Source organism: Rhamphochromis sp. 'chilingali' (genome assembly GCF_963969265.1).
Source record: "Rhamphochromis sp. 'chilingali' genome assembly, chromosome: 10".
Classification (NCBI taxonomy): Eukaryota; Metazoa; Chordata; class Actinopteri; order Cichliformes; family Cichlidae; genus Rhamphochromis; species Rhamphochromis sp. 'chilingali'.
The window spans coordinates 39,632,169-39,644,468 of NC_137937.1; the positions used below are offsets into that span (position 1 = coordinate 39,632,169).

The 12,300-nt window shown below is 48.0% G+C and overlaps 1 protein-coding gene across 2 annotated transcripts; it reads right to left on the minus strand.

Annotated features, from left to right (window-relative positions):
• Positions 1-1,177: 1,177 nt before the first annotated feature.
• Positions 1,178-12,182, minus strand: fhip2b (FHF complex subunit HOOK interacting protein 2B). Of its 2 annotated transcripts, none has more exons than XM_080895207.1 (18): positions 11,994-12,182; positions 10,838-10,916; positions 10,624-10,709; positions 10,464-10,547; positions 9,834-9,938; positions 9,303-9,422; positions 9,067-9,222; positions 8,683-8,876; positions 8,482-8,572; positions 5,836-5,912; positions 5,597-5,750; positions 5,352-5,512; positions 5,166-5,276; positions 4,985-5,075; positions 4,755-4,904; positions 4,531-4,671; positions 4,341-4,441; positions 1,178-3,602 (listed from the first exon to the last, which is right to left on the minus strand). In XM_080895207.1, exons 1-18 carry the CDS (start codon positions 12,042-12,044, stop codon positions 3,500-3,502), a joined length of 2,055 nt encoding a protein of 684 aa, XP_080751333.1. In that variant the 5' UTR covers positions 12,045-12,182; the 3' UTR covers positions 1,178-3,499. The 2 variants fall into 2 exon arrangements, with proteins under 2 accessions (XP_080751333.1, XP_080751332.1); XM_080895206.1 differs by having other exon boundaries at positions 8,482-8,593.
• Positions 12,183-12,300: the final 118 nt, after the last annotated feature.

Here is a 12,300-nt window from a genome sequence, read left to right on the forward strand (position 1 = left end):
TTTATAGCTCTAGCAGGTCTCACTGCATGTGTATTCATGTTCACATTGCCATGCTGATGCAGGGGAGGATTCTTACCTACTGCTGCAAACACAGAACACACACCTGAACACCTGATCAACCAATCACATTCATTCTCTCTGATCTGATTTCATGTCTCCTTCATTGGGCGGGACAGGAAGCTGTAATGTTTCCATGGATAGAGTCTCTAAAGTCTTGCAGCCGTCACCTATGACAGCAGCTCTGAGCGCTCAGACAAAGTCATTGTCTGCCATTCAAATCTGTATTATAGCACTCGGTCACAAATCACCAGATTAACGATACTCTGCTTGTTCTTCTGTCAGATCATTTACCTGGTACAGATTTTCAGGTTTGATCATCAGTGTTGTCTCATAACGTGTCCGACTGGAGTAGGGGGCGCTCGCAGGGGTTTGCTGCAGAGACTAAAACCCACTGGAGGCGCTGTTCGCACCTCTGTGGGTGGTAAACCCAGGCTAGCTTTCTGACAATGAACTAGAACAGATTTTGTGTGATCAAAGGTGTGCACGCTGAGCTTCTTTTTTAGGCTTCTGATTGGCCAGTATTACTGCAGGCTGGGTTGGGGTTATATCGCCCCCTGCTGATTTCTCTGAGGCACCTGTCCAGGTGTGACTTTGCCTCTCAACGCTGGGTTTTCTTCAACTGAGCAAACGACACATTAGTGGAAACAACGAGCTGCAGACATGACAGGAAGTGACACGTGCTCTGCTTCTTACCTTTGCTTGCCTCGCTGTCATTGTCAGTTTACAGACTTTTCTTGTCACAGATTCAGATTTTTGGATTTGTGTCAGGATTTTTACGTATATTTAACAACACGTTCAGACTGCTGTACTTTTACTGTGAAAGAACCAGGCCTGACGTCCTGTACTACCTGCAGCAGTTTGCAGTTCCCCGGTGGGACGACAGGGGCGCTGCAGATGATCTGTTCAATGAAACCAAAACTGATCAATAACGATCAGCAGGAGCAGCTCTGATGATGAAACACATTACTTACTGATTATGGATACAAGGAGCCAATCAGATTTTATTTTATTTTTATTTAGGACAGTGCATGTTAATGAACATACATGTAAAAAAAATTACAATGTATGTAAACATACCAGATTATTATATTTCCATCTGTTGTCCATAAAACATAAAAAAAATTAGACATAATGCTGTCCGTCTGTGGGGTATAAACACGTCTCTGTGGGTTGTAGCTCGAGTGGTCCGGTCTGAGCTTTCTTTACGCCTAATGAACTGCTTCAGTGGTGGTGGAGCAAGGGAGTGTAAGACTTTATATATTAAACACACTCTTTTAAGTTTCACTAAGTTATTGAAGTTCAGTAATTTTTGTTTTTGGTGGTGGGAAGTCGGTTTTTTGTCAAGTAGTTTTAAACGTCTTTTATAAATGTTTTCAATAGTTTTAAGTGTTGTTGGACAAGCAAGTGACCAGGACGTCAAACAATAGTCCATATGAGAGATGATCATTGAGTAAAAATAAGTTTTTGCTACATTCATATTTAAATTATTACGTATATGATTAAAATTTCGATTATTAAATTTAAGTACCTGGGACACTTTATTTATGTGACTCTTGAAGGATAATGTTGGGTCTAGAATGACCACAAGATATTTAAATTCTGGAGCTAATTCAAGCTCTGCTCCATCCAGGAATATGTTTGACTGCTTCAAGTTTCAGGGGCGTTTTGAAAAATACATGCAGACAGTTTCTGAGGTGTTCAACATTAGGCATGAGTCCTCCAGCCAGCTCTGCATTAATGCTAAAGCAGCTGTAAGATCTTTTGCCACCTGCTGGACACTATTTGCTTGCGTATATATAACTGCATCGTCCGCATACATTTGAGTAAATATATTTGGACAGACTTCAGGTAAGTTATTGATAAAAAGAGAGAACAATAAGGGCCCAAGAACAGATCCTTGAGGAACCCCTGTATCACAGTCTAAATATGGAGATTTAACCCCGTCCAACACCACACACTGTTTCCTGTGTGAGAGATATGAGGCAAACCCCTGAAGAGCCTGACTGGAGATATTAAACCGAGTCAATCTGCACATCAATATCTGATGGTTTACAGAGTCGAAAGCCTTCTTCAGATCTAAAAATACAGCTCCAACACAGGGACTCTTGTCCAGCAAGCTCTTCAAGTTCTCCACTAACATACACAGGGCAGTATCTGTGGAGTGATGTGCCCGAAAGCCAAACTGCAATGGATGTAATGAGGGTTGGGTGTTTTCTAGGTGTGCCGTGAGGAGTTTAACCACCCACTTCTCAGCTATTTTAGATACGACCGGGAGTATGCTTATGGGGCGATAATTAGCAATGTCAGTCTTCACACCTGCTTTGAAAATTGGTGTAACTGCAGCAATTTTCCAATCTGTTGGAACAATGGAGTGTTTGAATGACATATTCAAAACATGAGCTGTTGGACGTACGAGCAGATCCAGATGTTCCTTTAGGAAATTTGTGTTAATACCAAATACATCAAGTGCTTTTGATTGTTTTAAACCTGTAATTAGTTTAGCAACTTCAGTGTCTGAAATATGAGTGATGGTGAACAAAATCCTGTGTGGATGAATCTGCGCTGGGATCAGTGACACACACACACACACACACACCCTTTCTTTGGTGAAACTTTCAAGGACACCACGACAGACGGCTGTCAGCACTTTTATTGTCTCACACATGAAACTCTTCATCATCATCATCAATTATTCAAAGCTTTTTCATACTGTTTGCTCAGTGGACCAAAAGTATGTGGACAGGTGTTCCCGCCAAAGGGAGGAGTGACTTCGATGTGACACTCGCCATGTGAAAGCAGCAGGAAGTCCATCAGGCAGTAAAGTTTCATCCAGTGAAGCTGATAAACAGTTGCTCTCTTTCACCAGAAACTAAGCAACATGGTTGCACGGTGATTGACAACATTTAGGGCGGGGCTAATGATGAATGAGGACTCGGCCCCATGAGGGTTTCTCTGTATTTAAATGCGTGTTCAGACAATCAGACGGCTCATTAACCCTGGCTCCATTCATCAAACCGCGCCCACACAGTCAATGAGATTCACTGACATGTCACATGACAGGCATTGCTCGCTTTGACAGTGTGTTTAATCGCAGTTTCTAAGTGTAACGTGCTGACATCACTCCATGTGATCGTCCAATGGGAACGTCTCACTGACATGTGACACATTCAAAACTGGACTCTGACACCACTTCCTGTTTGTTTAAAATCAGCTAAAGACTAAAACCATAAATAAACGTGCTGACCAATCAAACGCAGAGTGACGCCGAGGTGTTCAGGTCGCCTCAGAAACGGCACCAAGACATCGGCCAGTTTTTCGCTATACAAGAAGAACTTAAAAAACACTTGAAGACTCTGAATCTGCTTCTTCCTCCCAGGTGCACCTGCAGCAGGTGAGCCAATGTTTACATGTTGATCTGTAATCCAAAGTTCCAGGTGACTCAGTCCTGGTCCTGGGGCAGCTTGACGAAGGCGATGGCAGCAAGCTCCTTGCAGAACTCCTCGAGGACGATGACTCCTTTGAGCAGGGTCAGGTGATCCAGTCTGTGGACACACCCACAGGAGAACTCAGGTGAACACAGGACCAGCAGCGCTCACAGTCAAAACAGCTGAGTTCAGTACAGGTGGAGTCTGGAGTACGACGGCAGACTGCACAGGGCTGCAGCTACTGATCACCGAGTAATCGAGTAAGAACATTTTTGTCTTATTAATGAGCGATAATAAACACACAAAGAGAGAAAACTTCTTATTTGTAAGCACTTGAAACAGTTTTTATATCATTTCAAAGCCTTGTAATAAATCTAGGGCTCCTCGCACCCCCCTCTAGACTCACGCCTGTACACTTCCATGTAAAACGTGACGGCTGCCGTCAGCCTGGAGCGAACTGTGGGGTTAAAACATGCCTCAGATTATCTGGAGAGCTGTGTGTGTGTATATGACACAAGCGGCGGTGGGTGGAGCCTACTTCACATCACGGTTTGTTGAGGCTCCGACTCCTGCAGCTCTTTCCCAGTCAAGGTTCTAATGGTGGACACCATGTTTCCTGTCACGCTACCGTCTCCCTAACGGCTCCGCCTCTATGCTCTTCCCGCCTCGTTTCTACTGCAGCAGCTTTCACTCGAAACGCTCGTGTTTCCATCATTAACACATTAAACAAGCATCAAAGAAGAATTTGTGCAGAGACATTTTATAATCGAGTCACTCGATGAGTCGCTGCAGCCCTGGTAAGTGTGTTTACGGCGCCAGGCGTGGCTGGAATGAGGTGTTACAGCAGGTAGTTACCCGGGGTCGTGCGGCAGGCCCAGCAGCGCTCTCCTGGTGTTCAGCAGTCGCTCGCTCAGGTTAGAGACCTGCTGGATCCTCTGCATCAGCTCTCCCATCACCTGGCACACACACACAGGTGATAAAACAGACATGCCCTAACTTAAAAACAAATGCATGGCCCCGCCCTCCTCTGGAGAACGTGTCTCACCCTGATGAGGACAGAGAAGAGTGACCTGGAGGACTGAGACAGGTGTATGTAGGGGTTGAGCAGGTACTCGTGCAGCAGAGGGTGGCTGAACGCCGACAGCCTGGAGAGAACAGCCGTCAGCTGCAGGTTCAACTCGTACGGCTGCAAACACACGACATCATCGTCATCACCTGCACAGGTGAGCCAGGGGGAACCACGCAGGGCACAGGTGTGTGTCTGTGTACCTGCTCCAGGAGGCGTCCCAGACGGTCAAAGAGAACTTTTAGCAGGTGACCTTCAAAGAAGGAGGCGGAGTCTTTACCTGACGACAGGGAAAGGGGGGGGGGAGTAAGCGGCCAATCCCAGGACAGCGAGAGAGCCTGACACTCGGTCACCTGAGGAAATGGGAGGAGTCAGACAGGGTTTGACTGTAGGGTCAGAGACCAGTGACAGCTGTGTGTGTGTGTCTTCTGACCAGTGTGTGAGCGTCGTGGACGTACGTCTCGTATCCTCCTTCCTGCAGCAGCTGAGACGACCGCACCTGAACAGGAACCAAACACAGGAAACTACACACACACACACACACACACACAGTCGTGTTTTGTTCCTCGGGTTAACTCGTTACTCTCTGTGCGGCGCAGCTTCAGGTGCGTTACCTGTTGATGACATCATCAGCTGTCTGGGGTCCGGGTGGAGGAGGCGGAGGGGGGTGGGGACTGTCTGAGAAGGTCAGGCTGTCGGAAAAGAAGGGGTCGTCCTCTGGGTCTCTGACACACAGGAAACGCATCATCAGCCGCGGACAGCTAAGACACAGGCCAACCCGCCACACATGAAGCACCTACTCGCTGTCCTCGCCACTCTCCGTCTGCCGCTCCTCCTGTGCCGAGGCCGGTGGACTCAGGTAACTCTGAGTGTGCAGGAAACTCAGCACCAGCACGTCCAACACGTCCCTGTGAGGCTTCTGGAGCAGCTCCTCCACCAGACAGAGCGACACCATGCTGATCTGAGGACACACAGTCGTTTCTATGCTTCCCGTCTCTGCACTCTAGCTAGCTGCAGGTGTCAGCTCGAGTGGGTGTGCTCTCACCTGGTCAGAGATGTGGTCGCAGCGGCGCAGCAGCGGCTGAGCGGCGTCGCTCCGCAGCAGGAAGTGGACGAGCTGATCCAGCAGGGATGAGGACTGGACGAGCCTGACAGTGGCACAGAGGACGGAGGTGGAGCCCAGCACCACCTGCTCACACCTGCTCACACACAAACACACACCTAAGATCTGATAGGACCCCCACTTCCTGTGAGGAGGATGACGATGGATGATGAAGGACTCACGTGTCCAACAGCTGAGGCTGAAGAAGCTCCACCAACCAGAGCTGATGAACACACACAGCCAACTTCACTGACAACACCTGCAGACACACACACACACAGACACACGCACACACAGAGTGAGGTGTGAGTGGAGATTAGATGGTTTTGTTAGCATTAGTGATAGCTTAGCAGCAGTGTTAGCATTAGCACTATCAAATGTATCTTGATGCAATCACCCAGGCACGGAAACGAGTTGGTTCTGTTCATCTGGCAACAACGTAGCAACAACCACTGATTGATGATCTCTCTCTCACACACACACACACACACACACACACACACACACACACACACACACACACACACACACACACACACACACACACACACACACCTGTTTATGCTAATGATCATAAACTGAGCTGTTCACCAGTGCTGCTCGTGTCAGCTATTGTGCAGATGTCCTGCTTACGAGGTTGGAGACCTGCAGTCAGCTGATGATGAAACCTTTTCTACGTCCAGATGAACAGAAGCAGCCTTTGGGAACCATCAGCTGTACTACAGCGCTGAGGATCATGACATCATCAGCTTGACGCATCATGGGACCGTGGTTAACACGAGCTGGCGATGGAGCAGACGCAGGTAGAAGCTGTGTTTACTGTGAAAGTTAAATCGAGGACATTGCCCAATATGTGCAAATAAAGAATAGTAAGTCACCCCATCTTCACTGTACACGAGGCATCCCTCAGTTCAAGTCTAGGCCCCTGGTTATGTTCACCCTATGACTTGCTCAGTGTGTGCAAAAATGTAGACACAATTATTTATGCTGATGATACGGTAATTGTTACACAAGCCAAACTGCTGATGATGCAGCCCATCAGCTTTCATTGGCATTACATGATTTACAAAAATGGCGGAATGACTCATGTCTGTGCCTTAATATGGTAAATGGTAAATGGCCTGTATTTATATAGCGCTTTACTAGTCCCTAAGGACCCCAAAGCGCTTTACATATCCAGTCATCCACCCATTCACCCATAATGTTAAAAAGACCGTATCAGTGATCTTTAGTAAAACTATAACAACCGTGGCTGCAGTGAAAGTTCGCTTGGGTGCACAAGAACTAATTATTGTTGAGGAATTTAAGTATTTGGGAGTGCTGCTAGACTCAAAATGATCCTTTTAAAGAACACAAACAAAGTAGTGAAAACTGTAAATGTTAACATACAGAACTTTAGACATATCCGCACATCATTAACAGACACAGCAGCGACTACATTGCTGCACTCTATGACACTGGCTCATATTGAATTTATATAGAGAGATATAGATAGAGAGATAGATATATTGAATCATATTGGTAATTTACAAAGTTATACATGGTCTGGCGCCTCCACCAATGAGTGATTTTATTAAAAGTCTAGCAGTGTTGCCTCGACTGACCCGAGCCACTGTGAGAGGGGATTGTGAATCTGCATTTAGACCTTTTCACAGATGCTCTGTCATATCAGGGAGTGAGCTTCTGGAATAGTCTTCCTTTGCTAGCGAGGGAAAGTTTCCCTCTCTGTAAGAGTCACTTAAAGGGCGGCTGAGGGACACAATAACATGTGATCATGGTTAGTAATCATGCTTCATATTGGACGTGAAAAAGAGTTAGTGTATTACAAAAAGGGAAACCACTATTAGTGTAATGTGTGAGTGCAATATCAGCACAGTCAGGGCATGTGCAACACTGTGCAATATAACTGATGTGTTTCCGTTCTCTATACTGTCCTCTGTTGTGCATTCTTGTTGTCATTGTTTGTTCTAATATGATGTGATCACTTTTTTTGTCCTTGTCACATGACCACTAAAAAGTGTCTCTGTATGTTTTTCCTAATGTGTGTGTAACAGCAGCCTGCCAGAGGGTCTGCAGATGGAAATAAGCCCAAGGCTGCAATCTGGCATAATTACATTTGTTAGAATGTTCATTAAAAAAAACAGCGGGCTGCTGTAGCAGCGCGGTGTGAGCGGACTATCAGCTGGACAGAGGACGTCTCAAAGGACGTGCTGACGGTGCAGGTGAGCTCGCGAACATTTAGCTGTTTACAGCCTTTGACACACGGCGAGGACAACACGGAGAAAGAGCCTGCAGACTGGAAGCATCCTTTGGTCACATGACACTAAAGCTTTCTGCCCACAGACAGTGAGCTGTGTAATGTGAGGCTACAACCCAAAGACCGGCCTCTTCCACAGTCAGCTCACAGTCGGCCCACAGCGAGCCCACGGTCAGCTCACAGCGAGCCCACGGTCACGGTCCCTGCCAGGAGAGCGTCACACCTGGAGGACCTGAGACGGTCCAAAGATTGCTCAGGTCATGAGTGTGAGCAGCACGGCGAGTCGTTCGCACCCTGGATGCTGCAGGAGAAATTCATCGCTCTGTTTAGCGGCACGCAGGAAAAACTGAAGAGCTCGTCACAGTCGCACACACCCGAGTGTGAGCTTGAACCTGTTGGATGTGCGCACCTTTGCAGGAGCTCATTTAGACGAGTCTTCCTCCGTATCACCTGTTGGTTTCTCTGTTTACATTTTGCGTGGACAGCATGGCAGCAGCTACCCACAAAGCACTGGCATCCCTGAGCATTATTAGCATTACTAGCAGCTGTGTACCTGTCATGGTAGTATTACCTGTGGTGCCTGTCTCATCAGGTGATCCAGGAAGTCCAGCCAGCAGAAGAAATTGATCATGTGACCCACAGACTGTGAGCTGGGGTCAGTGCTGAGGTGAGAGAACTGAGAGCTGAGGGGAAGAGGAAATGCTGCAGTACACCAGTCTGCAGTACTGCATCGTGCACTACTGTGTGTGTGTGTGCGCGTGTGTGTTCTTACCTCCAGGGCGTGTGAGGCCAGCTCTGCAGCTCTGCAGCGTCCTCCATAGGCAGCAGGGAGTAGAGGTCCTGCAGCCTCACAGCCAGCAGCTCTCCCAGCTGGGTGTGAGTGCTCAGCAGCTCCCCTGAGAACCCAGCCTGCAGCCCGCAGAGCAGCAGGAGGCTCTCGTGGGCCTTCAGACACACTGAGGTGCTCTGTGAAGGGACAGTGATGAAGCGCTCCGTCATTAGTGCAACACACAGGGTCGCTGCCGCTGACTGCGATTGGTCAGAGCTCACAGTGCTGCGTGCTGACGTCTCTGCTCGTCAAAACTTTCTGTCATCTTTCATTTTCCAGTTATTCAGACGGCACCTGAATGCACCGCGAGATGTTCGGGTTACTGACCTGGCTCTTAGTGAGACCCAGCAGGGCCCTCAGCAGACAGCTCTCTGATTGGATGGGGCCGCAGGGCAGCGGAGGATCTGTCCCCCGACTGGATGCCTGCATGCTGCTCTCTGATTGGTCAGAGCTCAGTGTACTGCTTACTGGTTGGTCTGGAAGCTGAAAACAAAGATAAAAGTCATGTGATAATGAGCTCACATCACGTGACAGGAAGTGGACCTAAGACCTTCTGAGGTTACCTGTAAGACGTATCTGAGCGTGTGGGGATCCTGCTTCACTCTGGAGCAGACGACCAATAGGAACTGAGCTTCCTCCTTTTCAGTCTGGGAACCAGGAAGCGCACAGAGGCAAATCAGCTTCTATGGGGCGGAGCACATAGTGACATCATCAGCACAGGCAGTGGTAGAGAGAAAGTGAAGAACGGTTAGCTTTATTGGGAAGATTTAAATAAAAATAAGCAGCTTGAGCTTAGCAGCATCAGTGTCCTTAGGTGTCCTCAGGTGTCCAGGCTTCAGGTCTGTCCCCTGCGGGCTGTCCCCCAGGTGGCTGAGAGATAAAACGCTGCCTTGTTTCCTCTGTGCTGTGCTCAGGTGGAGTGTCTCACCTGCCTACGCTCTGACGACCTCACTACACTGTCTGTAACCTAAACTTCCTGCTGTGTGCGTGTCACTGTAAGCTGTGTGAGGACTGACAACACCTGCAGACACACAAAGGACTGACAGGCACAGATGAGCCTCTGCAGTGTGCTGTAGATGTTCCACCTGGTTTACCTGCACAGGTCTGTAGACGTTCACCAGCTGCAGCAGAGGCTTCTGCACCTGAGACAGGAGCTTGGAGAAGAAGAGGAGCACCTGCTGGGACATCCCTGGAGGATACTGAGAGAGGACAGAAGAGTTACAGTGTTAGCTCACAGTTCACCGCGTTTCTGCTCTGAAGCTAAAACTGGATTCAGCACAGAGACCCTCACCTGGAGACAGGTGTTCCTACAGACTGTAAACAAACAATGGCTGCTTCGGACTAAAGCTGCAGTCTTTGTAAAGCAGACTATTCTTGCTGTAAAACCTGATCTCTGAGCTCTAAATCAGGACTTCACCAGCTGATGTCACAATGTCTGCTTCCATTGTTCATATACAGTCTGTGGGTTACACAGGAAAGATCCACCAATCAGAGCTGTGAGCTCCTAACGCTACAAGCCATAAAACCTGACCACGCAGCTCAGTCTCAGTGCCAGGTACTAAAACAGGAAGTAAACAGCGAGCTGGTCCTCTAAGATGGGCACGTTAGCCTTTCAGACAGGAAGTGAACTCATCAACCTGAACATTTATGACTGAAGAGCAGGATCATCATCATCATCCTAGCCTGCAGCTTTCACTGTATCAGTGAGTGTGCAGCACCATTACCTGAGCCTTCCCCAGTGTGCACAGAGTCTCCAACAGCTTGTGCTGCAGCAGGTACTCCATACAGGCTCCTGTGTCCTCCACGGCCTGATCAATACAGACAGGACATTCAATACTCTGATGGATATGCTGATCAATACAGCTCTGAGTCACACTGACGCACCTGCTGCTTCTCCTCGTACACCAGGATGTCCAACATCTGTCTGAGATGCCAGGGGATGTCCGTCTGTCTGACAGGACGACTGTCATCTACACACACACACACACACACACACACACACACACACACACACACACACACACACACACACACGAGGAATTCAATTGGCTGGTTGTGTGGCTGTGGTAACAACTAGCTGCAGGTTAAAGAGCCTCACCTGTCGTATCGATATAATAATTGGTGATTGATTTCCAGTGATCGACAAACGAGTCAAACAGCTCCACCGTGGGCTCCCTCTGACAGACAGGTGAGATGTGAGGCGGAGTCAAAATGAGTTTAAGAATACTTAACAGACAGGAAGTCCAAAAAAAGCCACAGAGATGTGGTGTTTAGAAAAACTGTGTCTCAGCTGTTGTCCCCCATTATGGATGGAGATCTCACAGTCCAGGAAGGCTAACCAAGACCTTGGTGGTGTTCCAGGGTAGGACAGCAAAGCCCTGTGTTCCACTTCTTCCATGTACAAGTTGGACACACTGGGTGAAACTGGGGAACCCATGGCACACCCATGTTTCTACCTGGAGCACCTTGTATGTGAAACATGTGGAATGAAGACACAGTTCCAAGAGCAAACACATGTCAGCTGAGACTGAAGAAGTCACCCGGACAAAACATTTCTCCCACTGAAACGCTACGTCCAGATGAAGACAAATTTTGAGGGGCATTTCTTTACCTGGATCATTAAGCATGCATCAAGCCAGGGAACCAATCAGAGTGCTTCATCAGCCCTGACCTAAACCAGCTGAGTACAGATCCATAAAGCTGATCGGTGCCTTCATGTTCTCTGTACTCACTGGTTGCTTTGCCTTCAAACGGCTTGGTTCCGATCAGAACTTGTTAGCTGATTCAGCCAATTACAAGTGAGCTCCTGTCAGCCCCTCCCACGGCGGCTGACATCACAGCTCTGAGCACAGCAGCTTCTGTTTTGGTTCCAGCAGCTGTAGAACTTCATGTCCTGACCAGGTCACCTGTCTCGATCAGTTCACTAGGTTTATTTATAAAGCTGGTTTTAATTAATTTCAAAAAGCTTTACTGGTATACTCATTAGGTGACAGTGAAGTACAGTAACAGCTGGCACACATACCTGTCTGTCCTGTCTCTACCTGTGCGAGTTCCTGAGCCCTGACACAAACCCATCTCCAGCAGGTAAACACCTGGAGTACTCTGAAGCTAACGTTAGCACCTGTTAGCTTCTGTGTTTACGTTTCGGTGACAGCAGATTGGTCAGGGTCAGCAGTGACAAACAGCTCATCCGAGTGACTAACTTTGTCCAACTTTTCACGGAGCTAACAGCAGCTAACTAACTGCTAACTCACCGTCTCCAGCGCGTGCAGCAGCATGCTCGTGAACCTGCCGAACGTCTCCATTTTCCCGCCTAAACCGAGCGACCCCAGCCGACCGTCAGCCCGATTATTCCCGTTTATTCCCGGTTTTCTGCGACATGTCGACCAGCTGTGCTAACAGCTGAGCGCTCCGTGTCAAACGGAAACCTCCACGTAAACACATCCGATCGGAACTTTCACAATAAGACAAGGCCGTCAACGTAACGTATGCTGAGATTTCAGAATAAGCGCTTCAATAATAGTTAAAAACAATCAATTCGAGAGTCGTCGGCTTTAATTA

Excerpts from the sequence above, each read along its gene's own strand:
- fhip2b (XM_080895206.1), bottom strand. The coding sequence starts at position 12,044 with ATGGAGACGTTCGGCAGGTTCACGAGCATGCTGCTGCACGCGCTGGAG. Across the intron at positions 5,513-5,596 it reads GCGACCACATCTCTGACCAG|ATCAGCATGGTGTCGCTCTG; the intron begins GTGAGAGCACAC and ends GTGTGTCCTCAG. Across the intron at positions 4,905-4,984 it reads TCCACGACGCTCACACACTG|GTGACCGAGTGTCAGGCTCT; the intron begins GTCAGAAGACAC and ends CCATTTCCTCAG.